General features: G+C 37.7%; 1 protein-coding gene across 1 annotated transcript; it reads right to left on the bottom strand.

Annotated features, from left to right (window-relative positions):
- Positions 1 to 1,002: 1,002 nt before the first annotated feature.
- On the bottom strand, positions 1,003 to 18,858 carry KRIT1 (KRIT1 ankyrin repeat containing). Its single transcript, XM_065731242.1, has 16 exons — positions 18,753 to 18,858; positions 18,121 to 18,280; positions 16,683 to 16,775; positions 15,684 to 15,813; positions 13,681 to 13,924; positions 13,272 to 13,387; positions 12,713 to 12,856; positions 11,651 to 11,807; positions 11,292 to 11,399; positions 9,206 to 9,362; positions 8,573 to 8,724; positions 7,787 to 7,953; positions 5,701 to 5,788; positions 3,756 to 3,962; positions 3,337 to 3,453; positions 1,003 to 2,645 (listed from the first exon to the last, which is right to left on the bottom strand). Exons 1-16 carry the CDS (start codon positions 18,852 to 18,854, stop codon positions 2,577 to 2,579), a joined length of 2,211 nt encoding a protein of 736 aa, XP_065587314.1. The 5' UTR covers positions 18,855 to 18,858; the 3' UTR covers positions 1,003 to 2,576.
- Between the last annotated feature and the right edge of the window lie 592 nt (positions 18,859 to 19,450).

Genomic DNA, 19,450 nt, shown 5'->3' with positions numbered 1-19,450 from the left:
GGAGCAATTGCGCATGCGCACTGCAGAGGGGCAGCTCGGGGTGGGGCGCGTAGGGTAGGGGGATGGCATCGCTTCTGTGCCGTTTGCCGTGCGTCCTCTGCTGTGTTCAGGGCGCTGAGCTGGACTCAGACCCCAACCTGTACCGCAGCCCTTCCATTAGAGACCGGGCACCGTTCTGCGGATGGCAATAAGTTTCGCAGCGATCCTGCCTGCCCGCGGCCACCCCACCTAGTGCCCAGGTACTGCGGCTGGCCGGGACCGGAGCGGCAGTGCGCAGAGAGCCCGCCCTGGCCGCACGGCACGCGGACGAGTTAACTGCTCCACGCGAGAAAACCGTGCTTGTTTTCCACGGTGTGCGTTTTCAGCTGCCTTGCTTTGTCAACTACAAAGTTCAGCTCCTCACTCAGAAAGCGCTTACGGTGACCGACCTGCCTAACTTTATCCCTCGCTTACAAAGGCACGACTTTCAGACTTACCCTTCGTGCGGCTTTTCTACTCCTTGCCTTGGCTGCAGCGCCTCAGCGCTGCGTGGGGCTCCGTGCTCCCGCGCCGCGTTTCCCCTCTGCCAGGCAGCCCAGTGCCACTCAGCCCGTCCTTGTCGCAGCACCTCCCGGCTTCAAGACTCCCGATGGGCATCGCCCGCTGTGCCACGACTCGAGCTCCCGTTCTTCCGATCCATCCCTGAGTTGTTTCCAAGGCGCACAGCACGGCGCTCTGCGTGCCTTAATCTGCAGTCGCCTGCAACCCTCCCTGCGATCCTATCTGCTGATCATCCTACAGCCTGCGAGGATTACTCAACCCGTTTCCCAGGTGCACAGCAGTGTGCAGTGTGTACCTTAACTTCTAATCGCCGTGGAACCCTTCCCATGATCCTATCTCACCATCATCCTACAAAACTTGCAGAGACCAGCCTGTTCCACGGCCCTGTGCCAATACCACCTGCCTGATAAGACATTTCATGGCACTTGGATGCTGGCTGCAGTTAGTACAAACAACAAAGGCGACTTGAAAACACTTTATTAGGTGGTAATAAATAAGAACCTTAGCAGAAAGAACTATACAGCAATAAGGCATATGAATGCTATTGTTAAATATGCAACTGTGACACGCATCAACATTTTCCCTCTAGTTTTGTAACAAAGTGCTGTGTAGAGAAGAGTACTTCTGATACCAGTGCCACGAGAGCAAGGATGCACTACAAAGGACCTGACTGCTGCATTATCTACCATAAATAAACGATAATGATCCATAAAGATTTACTCTTATTTATGCCTGCTGAGTAGTAAAGCTTGCTAAAAAGACTTCAAAATAGCTCCTGTTCAGTTTATAACTTATTTAATTTCTATACTTACTGGTAATGAGGTACTGTTACAGGTACTACAAAACAGCATTGTTGGGTTTGTTTTTGTTTTTTTAATTACTTTTTACATAATATTGCACACTGTTTTAGCATGCAGCTTACATGGAAGGAACAGTCAAGTGTACTTAAAACCCTGAAATACTGCCTGAATTTTTAGAGATGCATTATGAATACTGCTTTAAAGTACAAAGACATTTCAGAATCCATAGGGTCCCCACCTTACCCTTGGGACCTGATTTGTTAAGACCCAGCTGTGACTTTGTAAAGAGCAGGAAGAATGCATATAAACTTGTATGTTAAACAGTAATTGCAGCATTAAGTCCTGCATTCTCTACTGCTTGCTGTTTCAAAAAACTGCAATGAGAAGGCAAATCAGTTGAACAGAAGTAACTTAGTACCTCCTATATGAATTCCTTACGATAAAGATGTGCTGCAATCCAGGATAAGATTTATTAAACTTTCTGAAGACCTCTGAATTAGATTTATTTTTAAATCTCCTCCTTCTCCATATGCAAATGTTATATATTGCATGGCAGAATTAAAGTCTAGTTTTCTTACAAGCACGCTAAACATTTAATATGGCTTTTGAAGACTTAAAATAGTTCCCTTTTGATATCTTCATGCACTATTTTAGAATAAATATGAATACAAAGTATGAGAAGTAAAAATAAAGGCTATCAGAAACCAAGTAAGAGTTTATCAAAATCGGTTGCTCAAAAGACTGACTGGTCTCCTAAGCATACTTACCAAGAGTATTTTAAAAATAAAGTTTGTCTAAAAAATACTGTAACATACACCACCTCCTCGATGTTGCACAGAAAGACACGTAAGGTGAAGATGTTAACCAAGATGTGCTTAATGGCACTGTCCATCCCATCCTCCGTGGTGAAAAAAGTTTCCAGACTCATTCTCTTCCAACGACTCAAGAATGGTTCTTGATTCACTCTTGTCCAATTTGGTAACGCATTTAAGTTTTGCTAGCTTTTACTGGTAGCTCATGCTCTACAATAGCTTATATATGAAACAAAACTATTTATAAAAATAACAGATATGTTGTATAGCTTTTTAAAAAAATAAATCATGCAGTTTCTGTACAAAGTTAAAAAACTGTACAAACGGACTTTTCTCTTGTGTAAAATTCGTGTACATGGAAGTCTTCTGTTAGGGTGAGAATTTTTTTTGCTTAGCCAGAAGATGCTGTTTCATAATTTGTGCATCACTCATTTCTTTCAGTAGGCATTAATTGGCCATTTAATTTCATCAGAAGTTTTACGATGAGACCTGCCTATATAAAGGTACACAATTAAATTCTAATCAGCATTTCACAACAATTGCACAATCAATTTAAGCACACGGTAAATGCAAGTATATAAAAATAAGTTAGAAGTTGCATCATTTTAGAAATAACAAAGAAAACAAAAAACAGGGCTTTTTTTTCCTTTAAATCAGAAAATGTTTTTCAAAACATTAAATGGCTTCTTCCTCTCTATCCAAATTGGTAGGATGTAAGAATCAAAAGGCAACCACTGTCGAACTTTACAAATACTGAAAGCTGCAGTTTTGTCACAACACATTTTATCATGATGTGGTCTATGATAATATTCAACAATGCCAAACTCCACCAGTTTTGACTGAGAAGTTACCAGCTCTAACTGTGATTCTTGTCAGATGTGGAATTATCCTTAGGGCCTATGGGACTGGGCACATGCAACTAACACTTTTCACTACAAAAACTGTTCTCCCTAATGACTGCAAGTTTATTCTTATGTACTTAAAACGCTAAAGGCTTCACATACTATAAAAACAAGCAAACACTGAATATTGAGTTCTCATCCCAAAATCATTTTGGGGGGCAGAGTTTGCGTGGAGCTTCTTTTGTACAGTACAAGGGTCAACCACAAGAGAGAAGGAACACGCATCTGGTCAAGGAAAAAATAATTCTTTGTAAAGAGAAAATGAAAAATGTCAGTGCTTACCTGTTTGGTATGCACAATGAAACTCATTTTGTTTTCCAGACTGTGTATTTGAAAGCATGTATCTCCATCTCCCAGCTGCCACATAAAGCAACCGTACTTTAAGCTGAGGAGTAAAGCCTACAATAAAAGGTAGTAAACTGTCATTCTGAAAATACTGCTCATGCTTACAGATGGAACTTTCCTTATTTTGCTTAAGACAGGATTCTACCTAAGTGGAACAGTATGTTCCATAATCAAGCTGTAACTTATGAAGGAGTCAAGTCGAAAAATACAAGGCTTTCTATTAGCAGTGCCTTTGGAAGACTTGAGAGTCTTGGAAATGTTCACGGTCAATTTGAATGTAAAATGTCCACCAGCACAGAGAACTTAAGAACAGAATTAAACTTAGCAGTTTTCATTGACAGTTCACTTAAGCTGACCTTTGTTTCCATGTTGAGGAGATGCAGCCCTTTCACATTTACTCCTACGTAGACTTTGATGACTTTATGGCTACTTGAACTTGCTTTGGTGAATATCTGTCCTGTGAAAAAAGCTGCTCCATAAGTAGGAATTTCCCAGCAATTCTGCAAAAACATGCGCTGAAGGTGATGCATCTCTTTACTCACACCTTCACTGGTGCTGAGACTCTAGAAAGAAAAGAACAATGGCAATCAATAAGTCAAATAAAAAATAATTGCATTTATTTGAAGAAAATAACATAGTTCTGTGGAATTCCCACTTAACTGCTGGTATTCCCAAAGTGCTTTCCCTATAATCCTTCTCCTACATGTAAACTAAAGCCCACAGCCACAGAAAGTCTCAGATGCCATAACGGACCGAGGATGCAGGTACCTGTACAAGCCTCAAAATCTCAACCATGGATACTAACCACCTAATGTTCCCACAGTTTTCCTTCTCTCAGAAGTATGTCAGACTAGCCAGGGATAGGCAGCTATCTGACACTACCTACACTGAAATAAAATAATTGAAAAAATCCTAGGAATTCCTCCTCGGTGGGGTTCAAAGCATGTTTACATGAGCATGAAACACAGCACACTTCCTCAAACACAGCATGATCTTTTTCTTTTTTTAAACAAAATAAGGTGCAACTTTGTTTTCCTCAACAGAGCCCTCGTTTAGAATGAGAAACAATCCTGATGCTTCGTCCTCTTCAGTAGCATGAAACTGTCATAGCAAAGGGGTTGTTAGAGTGCTCCTCGTTGAAATCTGATGTAAGAGTACCCAAAACAAATAAAAGGATAAATTAATTCTGAAATGAAGAAACAAAAATTTGACAAGGCCATACATGAAATTAGAAGGCATAAAAGGGAACACAAGTCTTCAGCAATTTATGGGGTGTAATTGTGGGTGGGGTAGGTGGGACCAACCTCTTTGGTTCCACACCCTGCATTACAACTTATCTGAATTCTACAGCTATTTATAACATGTGAAATGTATTAATATCTTTGAAACAAAGGCTGCAGCTCCTTTCCCCTTCTCCTGTACCTAAAAAACAATGGCCTAAGAGCAAAAGGATACAATACCATGCTCACTTCTACATTTTATCTGATACAAGAAAGAGTGAACAATACTCTGCTCTGCCCTCTGCTACACCACAGTCATAGAAAGTGTTAGAATACTGTCTTCTCCTTATTCATCTGTATTTTAAAGAACAGGAATGATGTGCTGGTTTCTGACAGAAGAGGAGCAGGCACCAGGAAAACGTTAATGACTGGGTAACTTTGACTCAAAGACAGAGAGGCAAGGCCTGAAAATGTTCCCTGTGTGCCTCATCAGTTTCCTGTCAGACATCTAAAGTGATGCATGTCAGCTGGAACAATCGTCTATCTGTCACACCCCATTTATTCTACAATTTTTTAAGGAGTTCACAAATTTAATTGTCGGGTGTGTCTGACTCAGTTTGGAATTCAAAGCCCTAAGTCTTTTACAGAAGCATCCCAAGTTTACGCATCGAAGTTCTGCTAGGTTAAATACTGTAGTCAAGGCAGTTGGTGCACCAGTAGCAGTATCAGATCCCTAGCATACAACTTTTATCAGCAAAACAGATTTAATTGACCTGTCATTACAAGCAGATGTGAAAACAGAAGACAGAGAAGATTTTCTACATGTGTAACTGAATTGGCAGTATCCCTGAATGCAACGTTAACATGGAAGATAAATGAACAGATGACAAAATTATATTTATTTCTGAGAAACCTATCAGCTGTAACTGTACAAATAAGAGCATTCCAACAACACATTCAAAAAACTCATAACATACTCATTTCCAGATTCTGTATACTGACATTTTTCTTCATTAGCTGACAATCAAACAGTCACAAATGTTTAAGACAGGATTTTCTATAATTTTTCTATTTGTCCTACCTTGTATTCATGAAGTATTCTGTTTGTCCAGTGAGGAGCTTTACTTTTTAGTTTAGTGATTGGTACTATAGATTTAAGATTTTCTTCACTACGGGAAAAACAAAGCAGAAAAAACAATTCCTTCATTAAACAAAGAAAGAACTAAGAATAGCGCCTGGAAATTTTTATCTTCAAACTACATACTTGGAGCTAAATAATCAGCTCCCATCATATGTTGCCTCACCAAGAAGAAGCCTTCCTGAAATTGAAGTTATGTCTTCCTAAAATGGAATTCTGAGTTAATGGTGATCCAGCTGATTTTGTGTTAACCTCTTTTGTCACGCTTTATGGACGTGGCAGGGAGAGGAAATGCTAGCAGCAGAACATGTGACCCTTACTTGATTAAAGACCAGTTTGGAAGCCAAAATTGTATCGGGATAGTCACTTAAACCAGAATATCAAAAGATGTTGGTTTGTAAGCACTCCTCCTTTACTGCTCTATTCAGTACCACCAGTGACTAAGCCCATCCATCTCCATGTGAAAATGAGATAACACATAACATGAAAGTGAAGCTATTTGTACAAAGAGCCTTTTTAAATGGAGGCAACAAACACTAAATGGAAACCTTTACTAGTCTGCATAGTTAATATAGGCTTCACTCTTCAAACTAAATTTGCCAGTAACTATATTATCAAACAGAAACCCTGCACAAGATAATGCATCCAGGTCTTTAAGGTCAAGGATACTACCATTCAAACAATGGCCTGAATATATTTTTGCAGTGTCAAATCTTTTGGTAAACATTTATGTCAATTGTAAAGAAGTCCATCAGTTTGAAGATCAGATCAATATATTTTCCAACATCTTCATCTGAACGTGGATAGCAAACATAATCCCAGTGACAAGGCTCTTCTATCTGGCCCAAATTATCTTTTCAAGTAGTCCTGATCAAATGGCCAAACACTTCCACTGAATAGGATCAACTCGGAATCACAGTGCTGAGATGCTGGGATTCAAGGAAAGGTAGTTTGATATTAAACTCAATTGCATTTAACTGCACGTTCCTACAGCTGCGAACAGTCCCACTCAACTTTTCCTTATGCTCTGTCTATCAAGTGTATATAACTACAGGACAAGATGGGTAGACAGCTGAACAGACTGAACAGCCTACTCGGAAGTTTTCTTGACCGTGAGCTCATTCATCTAACTTACTCTGTAAGCTAGGTACAGCAGGCAAACAGGCACAGCCTGCGTACCTTACAGTAGGCTGAGAAAGCAATGAACAAGGATAGTAGAACAGCCAGCCCCTTCAGATGCAGCTCATACTTAACATCAGTGTAACTGCAGCAGAAAATGCAGCTGATGTACTGACAGAGGAGTATGCAACCAAGAAAAGCAAGCCAGCACAGCTCAGCTGAAGCTGTGAATGAGAGGAGATAGAACTATAGTAGCATCCTGGAACAGCACATCTGCTGTTACATGAATGAACTGCAGTGGAGATGGTGGGAGATAGAGTGAAGATTCACACAGCAGAGAAGTGAAATCCTGATGTGCTCTGATAGTGCTGCAGAAAAGTATGTGGGAGCATAGAAACAAATCCCAGTGAAGCTCAGCCACAGTTCTGCAGTCAAGAGAAGAAAAAGGGGAGAGAAAAGTACCATTGGCAGAGCACTACTGGTGATATATTTCTGACAAATTTAGTGTAAAATTGCACACATTCCTCCCTGAAAGAGGAAGGAATATTCTTCCTCCAAGTTGGTCTGACTGGATATTGTAAGGTGCTCCTTCAGCATAGTCCAAAACCTCTCTCCTGTCAAAACTCTTCCTTTGTCTGAGTACTCTTATCATTTTTTATATTACTGCATCTCGGCACAGACTCGCAGAATACAGAACTTCTGTCCCTGGCCTTGGACTGCAATAATTAAAATGAGCATGTTTTTCAGACACCACGTCTACCTTCTGTTAATGCCACCAGTGTTATGTGGTTGCTTTGAACTAGAGTTCACTGACGGAGAATAATAAATAATGCCAGACCTAAAATTTGATATTTCCAAAGTAAATGGAACAATCTAAGAATATTTCATTTAAAAACAAAAAGATACTTACTTTAGAAAGCCCTGTTTATGTTTCTTGCTCTCATAATTTCCATAAACTATCTGTAGAAGCAGACTTGCCAGGGTGATCAGCTTGGCATCAGGCGATGTATAGAAACCTTTCAATAAATTATATCTGGCTTCATCAAAAAGAATAAGAATAGCCAATGGATCCTCAATCTGTTCAAAAGATTTAAATAGTGTGAGTTCTGTTTAGAAAGAAAATGAACTTAGAAAAAATGAATACAATTGCTCTCTGATTTGGAAGGTAGAAGACAAAATGTGTGACCCTTCTTGGTGTACATTTTAGTAATGCTTTGTAACAGAAAAAATGAAACCATTATTGTGATTGACTTAATTCAAAACTTCAGAAATCTAATGCATTTACAAGATAAAGGTGACTAACATACAATATACAATCAAAAAGTTCACAGAAATTTTGCCGTGTTTTTTTTACCCACAAATCCATTTTGAATACGTTTGAATATTCCCATTGAAATTGACCAATTAAAATTTGGAAATATCACAGAACAAGGAAAAGAAAGAAAATCAAGCAGGTTAATAAGTACATGCATGACAAACAGAGACTAGGTCACAACTGAGGTGAGAAATTAGAGTCTGAGTAAGTGTACAGTAGGAATAGGACAGAAACTGATGACAGACTGTCACAGAAAAAGCAAGGAGATGAGAGATCTTGTTTAATAAGTGTGTAAATTCAGCCATTAAAGGCACTGAGTGGTACTGTTAAAGGTGTTCTGCTTCTGACCTTGATTTCATGCTATCACTTTTAAATGCAGACCTTTTTTTCTATTTCTAGTGGAAGTCTCACATCTCTTCTCAGGAAAAGCTGTGAAGTTTCCCTCTGAGGATCCAGGTTTGTCAGTTCAGTGAATATTTCAGGCCAGTCTCGAATATGCTGCAAAGGCTTGTGAAATGGCTTCAACTGGAGGCCTAGAAAATATCAATAAGTAAACAATAATAACCCAGCACATGCCTATAAGGATGATTCAGTGCTGCACCAGAATGAGAATATCCGAAACTGAGGATTCATTAAAAACATTCTTTCCATGTTCTCTAAACTGCCTTATATAAAAGGTTTTCAAAATATGGATGTACTGACAAAACTCTTGGCTACATATACTATATACTGCAGTCTGTATCTTCAGTAGTGCTCACTGACTTGCCCAGCCTGTATCTCTGATTAGCACTTGGCCATTTTCTAGCAGTGAGGAACCACAGCTCCGTATTTACCTTATTTTCACTGCTCTGGCTTTTACAATATATGTAAAACTTCAAGGACCAATTACAGTGGAACATCTTTTCACTGATATCAGAGAGCACATTTCCAATATTCTTAAGAAAACGTATATTTTTTAAATACAAATTTAAAATAAAGTACAGTAAATTGTCAAGTGTAAACCTTGTAACTTACTGAGGTTCTCAGAACAAATCCAGATAGTGAAGTATTGCTGGGTTTCTTGAGACAAACGCATCCCTTCCATTATTTGCTGCACAGTGGTATTGTTTCCATGTTTCAACTCAACGGAGCGGTATGACCCATCCATACGATAAATTCGTGCCTTTTCATACTGCAGAAAAATTTCAATTGATTGTTATTTGCACTGATTTGTTAAAGTTCTGCAGCTGCTGAAGAGGTTAAGCAATTTCACTGTAATTCGGGAAAATCCACACTACTGAGAAAAATAACACCGCACAACTTTGTATGTCTGTTAATGAAAATTGTACATTTTGTGACCTATACAAGCTCTTACACTGTGCTTTCTGCCACAATAACTGCAGCATATATTCTACTTATATTTTGAAAATTTCACTTCCACTTTAACTCAAAGGCAAATAGGAACTCTAAGTTCTCTGAAGGATTTGGGCTCAACTGCCTAAGAATATCACGAAACAACTACCTCACTATTACTGGTATGTTATAAATTATTCCAGCCATTAGTCTAATCTAACAAGGCTATTTTCTCAGGAGGAAAGCACCACCCTTAACAGATCCCACTACAATAAGAACACAATCTCATTAAGATCTTTTAGCACTTCCATAACATTACTAACAACAAATCATTTTTCCTCTTTCAGAATTCCCAGTGTTCAGTGACTTACACATGTGCTCTGAGTATGCTTCCTGAAAGACTTACTTAAATTGGGGTGCTTAAAGCATACTCAGGCACAGATCAGATGAATTAATGAAATACCTTGTGTACATCTCTGTAAGAGGCTAAATGTTTCAGCATCACAAATAAAAAAGTTGCAATAACTTGTTATTTCCCATCTTCAGAGCTACTCAGTAGTCAAGAACCAAGACATCAGTCCTAAAACCATTTCCAAGAAATGATGAATACCTTGGAAAATGACAAATAACTGAAAACGAGTAATATGACTGCAACAGATGCCAAGATCCCTGCTGAAATACATTCTATATATTTTTTTAATGTACTTATTCAACAGCACTGTTACAACATAGTTGTAGCAGAAATGCTAAGTCATGGCCTGAACCAGTGATTGAGCACTTGAAGGGAAGGCAGGGCTCAGGTGCATGCAATGCATCTGAGTGACCGGAAGGGGCGCGGCCAGGATCCACCCCTTCCCAGACCTCATATTTAAGGGTTGGCAGTGAAGGCAAGGGTATTTTGCTAGAGATCTCTGCCTACTGGAGGCTTTCCAAAGTTTTTCTACATTCGTTTCTGCATCCACAGCTGCAGCATTTGGGCATGTTCTCATTTGCTGCAGCCTAGGATTGTGCCACTCTGCTGTTATCGCTGTACTTCCCATCATGTTATAGCATTACAGCATTGCAATAGTACAACCTATTATCTGTGTAAAACATGTCATTAGTCTTACAAAGTCATTAGACACACTTGATAACTACATAAACAAGGCCACTGGACAACAGGAAGGCAATTCATTAATTATTTTCAAATGTAAACTTCCACTAATATCAAGTGAAATGAAATTACTTTAAAAGATCTTGAAACATTTTCAACAGTTTTACTGCCACTACCCACAAAGATACAAGTTCCTTCTAAAGTCAAAAGAAAGAAACGAGTGATATTAAGTCATGTGCCTTATTTTAAATCTGCTTTAGGAAGAGAAGAATCATGCTGTAATTTTGTTTCCAAACTAGTTAGAACTGTTGACTGCTAAGAAAGCCTACACTGACTAAATGATAGAAAGCCTAAATTTGTAGAAGTCTCAATTTAATAAGCTGAATGTTCCTGCTTATTAGCCTATAAATTGATAAGACAGAAAGAGAAATAATTTATATAATCAAAAGCAGATGATGATAGAAGATCAGCAGCTAATATGATACTCCTACGAATATATCAAATAATGACACAGTCTTACAAGACATAAATACAGACAGAAACATTGAAAGAGACAAAATGCCCATTTGTCAATATTCACATTCACAGTTTAAGTGTACTGCATACTTCCATTAAAAGCTTGAAGTGAGCCTAGCCTAATTCTTCTAAAGTCCAATATAAACTTTAAACACATACGGGTTTATTTATGGCATCCTTCAGCAGTTTTGCAGTTTCTTCCCACTCATTTTGTTTGTTCTCTTCACAGACATTCAGTGGAGACCTCCCCTGTTGATCAGTAATGTGCTACAAACAAACAAACAAACACTGATAATGCATTGTTTTGACTGGAATTAGGCAAACGTTTACACATGTTCCAGATAACTGATAAACAATGGAAAAAAAAGTAGAAGTAATGAAATATATTTACCCATTTTTTGGCAGTCATTCAATGGGATCATTGTGTTTATGCATTGTGGTCTGGACACAAAGTATTTCACGTGCACAAGCTAGAAACAGGTGTTAAACTGCTATTTCTGTACACAAATAGAACTTACTCTGTCAATTTCTGGATGATTCAAAAGAATTTGTACTATCTCAGCATGCCCACCTCCAGCAGCAAAATGCAGAGGAGAGCTAAGCTGGCCGTTCAAAAGGTTTGGATTGCACTTTCCTTTCTCCAATAGCATCCGCGTAGCTTCAACTTTTCCGTACCTGCAGACAGATTAAAAATGTAACAGACACAGCAAATGTGAACTGAAATCTTTTCCAAATACTAAATATGAAAAGTACACTGCCACGCTCAAGAGTTTTTAGCTTTCCAATGTCGCCAAAGACAGTGAATATATATAAATTTGTGGAGTGTCACTTCTACACTTATTTGGTACCATTTAGCAACCATTTACTGGAGAGAAACACTGAAAAAATCAATTAATTTTTGTTTGCTTTTTTCTGTGATTTTTGTGTGTTGTTTTTAACAATCAAGCTTGATTTTTATGTTCAGGTCATCAGATGTTATGAATGCAGAAGACTAATTTCTGCTTAAAGACAAAACAGTATTTTTACATCTGATAAAAGCTGTGAAGAAGTTACAGATTTAAAACACAGCATCACAGAATCAGTCAAGTTGGCAGCTGGAGATCACATAGTTCAACTTTCTGCTTCATGACCATCACCAACACTTCATGACCATCACCAACACTTAACTCAGCTACTGTTGTGTTATAGAACTGCTCACAGCCTGTTCACTAATAAACTGTTCACAATAAAGACTGCAAAAGTTACCGCACTGAACCAGACCCAGTGTCTCCAACAGCAAGTAAAACAGGTATTTCAGGACAGATGTAGGGACAGATATAAGAGGCAATAAGTAAATTGCTGATGACATGGTAACCATACATGGTCTCCTCTGACACCATTCAGATAGCAATTATCTCAAAACCCTAAGCAGTATTTCTCTTCAGAAGGTTCATAGTAATATATATTAAGAGACAAAGTATAGAACGTCTAAATTTCATTTCTCATTTTTGAGTCTGCACGATGAATTACATAAAATAGTGCAAAAGAGTAATGACAGAAAGAATGCATTTGATTGGCAAAACTACACTGGGTTGACTCACCAGCACGCATAATGGATTGGTGCCCAGTGGTCACTGTCTAACTGATTAACAGAAAACTTTTTATCCAGAAGGTGGCTTAGTAAATCAGAGTCGCCTTCACAAGCACTGCGGTGAAGAGGGAAATCGTCTACCCACTGGTGTTCCCTTTGAATTAAAAAGGAAGCAGGAGGGAAATAGTTCAGAAACATTTAGACAGTTGAGAACATCAGTTTTTTAAAATGACTAACTCAGGACTATATTTAGATCTATATGAATAATAAAGATGAAGCTCATACAGCTAGAATGTGTCAGTATTTGTACATCCAGTATTTTAGTCATGCAGTACCCAAGCCACAGCTTTATTCATTATGCTAGGAAATGCTTCCCTAACATTTGTAATATAAACCTTTCTTCATCCACCCTTTAATTTGAGTATTTGAAGACTTCAAATGGATTTTTTTTTTAAATATGCAGTTGTACAGTAAAGCCCTAAAGTAAAGAGAGCCTCATGTTGACCAGGTCTAAGTACTACTGTAACAACAAAAGTATATATCAATGAAAAAGAAATGTAAAGTAATACTTGTCCTCTGTGACACTGCTCATGCTACGTTGCCACTTTTCTCTTTTAGGAATCTGAATTTTTGAATAGTCTGGGGCTCCAAGGCCGAAGTACGGATTTATTACCACTTTGTCAACCTGTGAAGACATAATTTAAATAAAACTGAAAAAAAAAACAAAAAAAACCTTACTGAGATTTGGCCCAACTATCCCCCATCCAGCCCAAGTATTATCTTGGTGCCAAAGCTATCACTGTAATATTTTATAACTGAAGAGACTCACATTGAAGTGTGAGGATTTGAAAATCTGTTTGGCAGTAAGCACGCAATAAAGAAATCTGATTACATTAAAACATAACACATGCTCAAATAAAATATGAAACAAAAATGCATGTATGTTTCACAAATACAGAACAAAAATTTAATTCTTACCCTGTTGGTATACTGAAGGTCAGACCCAAACAAAGGATTATAGATACACATATCTGCTTTCTCTAATGCCAGCATTTTACTCTTTATTTCCAGAGCAGTATAACCCATGTGTAATGAGCTCTCTGTTTGACCAGGTTCTATAGCATAAGCAGGGTTTATTACATTTGTTTTAATTCTCTCCAGAGGTGATGGTCTGAATAAAGCTGGGATGGAATGAGACTGGGTATGCCGTTCATCCAACCACCTACAGAAGAAAATTGGCAAGTTAACTCATTCCCAGGAAGGAGAGGGCTATTCTGATCATGCCTGTCCATTATTTTGTTTGATTAACAGTTGTGTGTATGATAACTATAATTAATTTTTAATTAAAATGCATAATGTACATCAGTAATTTTATAACACTAAATTAAGCCCCATACATGACTTTTTTTTGGCACTTAAACACATTTCCTGCAGATGCAAAATCTCAAAGAAAAGGAAATTAAAATATTTGATACAAGTAACAATGGTTATAGCCAAAACACTTGACCACAACAACATGCTATTGTTTCATTTCATTCTCTTTCAGTTTATCAGTACTACTACCCTCAAGACACAAATTTTTGCAACTTAGAGCATTTTAAGCGTGAGCTTAAGTTTCATTATCTGTACAGACTTGATAAGACTTCTGACTCTGGGAGAAAGCACAAGGTCCCTCAACATCTTCCAAACAGCTGATTCACTTTCACATAGGCTACCACCTGTCTTTCCACACAGCTAAGCTTAACACAATTCTATTTCAAGTGGACTACTACTGACAACAAAGGAGGATTTTAAGCCCCTCTCAAAAGCTTGAAATAAATACATACTTTGCTAGATCACAATTAATTCTGTTTAGCACTTTATCTTGGAGAGGCAGCAAAAAGAAGCACATGCTTTGGAAAGAAAAATGCACTGATAGATTGTTTGGAGCTTGCCTGTCCCAGAACCACATCTGAGAATGCGGCTTCCATCGTACAGCATATTTTGGGCCTGGATTAAGTCCCAGATTGAATCTATCATATGTTGCAAAAGCTGTGCCCCCTTCACTTATTCCTCTCCCTGCTTAAGGACGTTAAAACTGTGGTCATTGTGCTCTGAACACTCTCGTGCCTGGCTGAGGTAATTTGAGGTAATTTCTCAAAGTAGTCAGCAGTTTAATTAAACATAAATCTTTCAGAAGTATTGTTTCAGACTGCCTACAGAGGGAATAATCGATATAAACTCTTTTTTTTATTACACTCTCAAGGTTTCTCTCAAAGTTGCAAGGATGACTATCCTTGTCCAAGGTGGACAAAAAACGTGCTCATAAACATCGTGTTTTCCTATTTCTGAAGGTAAAGACCTCATTCACTTCAACAGACACTCCTGCAAAGAAATTCATACATAATTACTGAGATTGTTTAGCTTGAAGAAAAGGCGGCTCAGGGGAGACCTCACTGCGGCCTTCCAGAACTTGAAGGGAGTGTATCAACAGGAGGGGAAACAACTGTTTACATGAGTTGATCGTGATAGGACAAGTGGATTGGTTTTACAATAAGACAGGGAGATTTAGGTTAGATGTTAGGAGGAAGCTTTTCATTCAGAGGGTGGTGATGCACTGGAACAGGTTGCCTAGAGGTTGTGAATGCCCCATCCCTGGAGGCATTCAGGGCAAGGCTGGGTGTGGCTCTGGGCAGCCTGGTCTGGTGGTTGGCGACCCTGCCCACAGCAGGGGGTAGAAGCTAGATGATCTTTGAGTCCTTTTCAACCCAAGCCATTCTGTGATTCTATGATTTCCAGTATATCACTTGATTTAAATAAGCACATTATTTTTCAGTTTACAAAAATGTTTAGAAATCTATTTTCACATAATCATGAAGTAACATAATATCACTATAATTTTCTTCTTAATCACAAGAACAACATAAAAATTATTTGCTATATCTTCAAATTTTCTTTTTTATCTTTTACATCATTGTATTTGCATTCGTGGTATTTCTTACTTATCCAAGGCAATTAACATTCTTGCAGTAAGCGTTGCAAAATGGGTGCTGGATTCACTGCAGACTCTCATGATGTCTTGTAAACAGTAGAACACAGGGCATCCTGGACTGTATGTATATTTCGTATTATCTAAAAAAGAAATATACTTCGAAAAAAGATCAAAGAAAATAATCTTATTTTCCCTCCTATGTCTATTGTAGTTACATGTTCCCAACCTATTGGCAGCAGTTCAATTTTTTTTTCCACAAGATAATTGACAGAAATTACATACAGTCTTCACATAACTATTTATATCTCAACAGAATAACCTTAAAAACCTTGAAGTGTTCAGTTACTATTTCATCACTGTGATCAGCTTCACACGAGGAATTAAATGTAAGCCACTGCCTAAAAAAACCAATAGGTCTTAGGAACCGAAGAGGTCATTGCTATTGGTAACTCCATAATGGTATTTATTTATTTGATAGTTTTTATCCTTAGGGTCTTATCACAAAGGCAAAAAGAAGTTTCACCAAAAGCACACAGGCATTTGTTTCACGCTTGTTTTTAAATACTTTCCTGACAAGCAGTACACTTTGCTCCTAAAAACATCATTCATCATTCCTTATTCAAACAAAACTGTTTACAGAATTTGCTAAGCATTCTTCTCTAAGTAAACAACACTGAGCTGAATAGTCTGGGCATCTTAACTGTCTTAATTACAATTACATTCAGTAAATTTTATAGGAGTTGATTGTATTCCAAAATATATGCATTCAGTGAATAAACAGCTTAAATCAGAAGTGAGCTACGGTTACAGAAACAAAAGTAATGCATTTTCCCAGGATTTTAAGTAACGTTTACAAGTTTTAAAGGATTCAGATAGAGGTTTCCACCTAACCCTAACCTTTTAATGTTTGAATAAAAAAAGACATACAGCATTTTCACAAAAATTCTTAAATCTTCAAATGAACTTCTGTTAAAATGAATGCAGCTTCAGAAATCATGCTTAGTGTTACCTTTCACAACAGTTGGAACGATGTAAAGTGATGCCTCCTGGCCTGCTTTCTCTCCATCAAGAGGGAATGTCTTCATTAACACTACACGCTTCCCTAGCACATTATATTAAAATAAAAACATTAACCAACATCAATAAATAAATACATAAAAACAGTCTAGTTAGAGACAGCTAACTGAATGCCTACTAGACCAACCCTTCCTAATTTCCAGGAAGAAAAGGGCTTATTATTAGCTGTAACCTAAATCAAGCCAAGAAAATCTAAATAAATACTCAGAATGAAGAACGTAAATACGTCTGTAGTCATCAGCTTCAAAAATGACAGGACCGTACACCTTTTTTCACAATAACTTTTCTTTGCTCCTTATTATTCAGGTTGTGCTCACCTCCCAAAACCATCAAATCTTTAAGTTAAAGAAGATTCCTTCTGAAACGGGGAAAGTGCAGCTGCATGCTGTATGTCATGCTAGGGTGATTCATGTAGTGCTAGGACAGTATTTTCCACGCTGTCCTCCTTTTTGCCCTTACAGAACCTAGCATTTTCTTTGCTTTTCTGACCACAGCTGCATATTTTAGCAGAGGCTACACTAAACTGCATATTAATGCCTGCATTCTGTCTGAGTCGATTCAAAACTGTGGTATGAAATAGTTTTGCTTTTTTTAGGCAGTGTGTATTAATGCTATTAAATTATGTTTCCTGCTTCACTAGCTTTGTTAAGTCCAGTTGCTACCATCTGCAGCTTTTTACCATGCAACTGTCTAATCCTTTTCCAAACTGTTAGCATTGTACAGTCTTGTTCAGCCTGACAACCTTCCCAGTGTAACCTTGCTTACAAAACAGAGACGAGATACACAACAAAAAAGTGCTTTAGTCAGTACAGTTTATACCAACCTGAAAATGAAATAAGCTGACTAAACCAATTTTTGTCAGCACAAATGCAAGGTCACTTGCTGGACCAGCTACATCACAGTAATGAAAAAAAACAAAGCACCAACATACTCATCAAATTATATATGTAAACAGTGCAGTTATGTGACATACACATTCACACAGGTACTGTCTTCTAACGATGCCGGCATCAGAACAGACTTGATAAGCAATCAGCTCTCTAGTTTGAGTTTTAGCTCAAATTAAGGTTGGAAAAGCCACTTCAATCTGTTTGCTAGAAATTTAATTCTCAATTTGAGATGAAAAAGCAGTATGGGCAGGAAAAGTTTCACCTGAAAATGTTTCATAAGCATTTTATGGAGTTGGTAGGTAAAGAGAAACAGTGGTAAAGTAAAGGTTTTAGCTGTGTGGCTTGGGTGGTTTTTTCTGAACTCAAAGCAGACCTCTTTAAACTAACATCATGCTCTTCGACAATCTCCCCGTGCCCTGTTTAAATTTTAAACTATTTTACAGAGCTATCAACAGTAAATCAGATTAAAATATTTTTTACCTTTAATACCCTGATTGGCCGGTGAGATTGGTTTGGTGGCTTCTAACACATAATCCAAGATGCTCTGGGTTATTTCAGTGCCTCCCTGCAGCTTAGTTTCCAATAAAACCTTCTTTCTTTTTTTCTTTTGACCTTCAATGGGAACCTCGAGCAACAAAATCTTTCAAACAACAATAAAACAAAAGGACAACTCAGACAAGTACAGAACAACTCAGTGCGTGTGCATGTATTCATCATACCACTGTAAAAGCAGTAACATAACTCAGGGAGTACCGAATCTGGTGGAGCAGGATGGCAAAGTCAGAATGACCTCCTTAAGAGCAAGGCTAAAGACAAAACAACAAGGCTGCACCCTCACACTGAGCAGCCCATGGGGCAGAAGGCCTTGAAATGAAATACAACAACAAAACTGCAAACTGCAAAGTGTTCAAATACTCTAATGATAGGGAAACACGTAGTATGGCATGCGCATATGTTATTTAAGCAATCTCGTTGTCAGGTTTTCTTTTAAGTGCTATATACTTATATATATACTTATTATATATTATACTTAAATATATACTTATATATACTAATATATTAAATACTTGTTTTTAACATGTTATTGAAGAAAAAATATGAAATAATTTTACTTCATAGGATTTAGCTCGATATTCCCGAGAATTCAGGCTTGCAGTATTTTTTGGACGAATCACTGCAACGTATGCATTCCCAATGTTTTCTGGATTTCCCATTTCTTTTTTTTTTCTTTTAATCCCTAGAAATAATGAATAAACAGGAAGATTCAGTTAAAAATAATACCAAAAAATAAATCCAACAGCATGCTAGCTCCAGGATACAGTGATTATGTGTACTGATTCTTTGTGTTACTCATTTACTGTTCTTTAACTGGAAAAATACCCGTGGTTGCTGTAGTTCTACTTCCTGTTCATTATGTGATAAGAGACATGAATAAAAGAACAAAGAGAATTACGTAGAATAAATAATAAATAAAGAATAAATAATCTTGTTGACTAAAATCCTTTTACAGTAAAACTATTTTCTTTAACTTGTAAATATTTACATCTTCCCATTTTACAAAGCAGACAAAAAGCTGAAGGAATTCAGGACCCTGAAAACTATATGAAACTGAAAACCACTCTAAAGTTACAAGCATGGCAGTTCATAAACAGTGTTATTACAAAGTACTGTTTCTATCAGCATACGAAAAACTCCAATTTTCCTTTTATTTCTTCCAATAAGAAGTCTTACCTACAGCCCAAGTAACAGAACAGATAAAAATAAGCTATGATATGGACATAACTTTTTTTTCTTCAGTGGGATTATAAAC

Source organism: Cyrtonyx montezumae, unplaced genomic scaffold (assembly GCF_038088225.1).
Source record: "Cyrtonyx montezumae isolate F1298 unplaced genomic scaffold, pur_monq_1.0 scaffold_14, whole genome shotgun sequence".
Lineage (NCBI taxonomy): Eukaryota > Metazoa > Chordata > Aves > Galliformes > Odontophoridae > Cyrtonyx > Cyrtonyx montezumae.
The sequence above is the reverse complement of the archived record's forward strand: the minus strand, read 5'-3'. Positions and strand labels throughout refer to the sequence as shown.

What these genes read in the sequence shown, in the direction of transcription:
- KRIT1 (XM_065731242.1), bottom strand. Translation starts at nt 18,854, where the DNA reads ATGGGAAATCCAGAAAACATTGGGAATGCATACGTTGCAGTGATTCGT. An exon ending in ATCATCCAGAAATTGACAGA is followed by an intron (nt 11,400 to 11,650) that starts GTAAGTTCTATT and finishes GTTTGTTTGTAG; the next exon opens with CACATTACTGATCAACAGGG. An exon ending in CATAAACAGGGCTTTCTAAA is followed by an intron (nt 5,789 to 7,786) that starts GTAAGTATCTTT and finishes TTTTTCCCGTAG; the next exon opens with TGAAGAAAATCTTAAATCTA.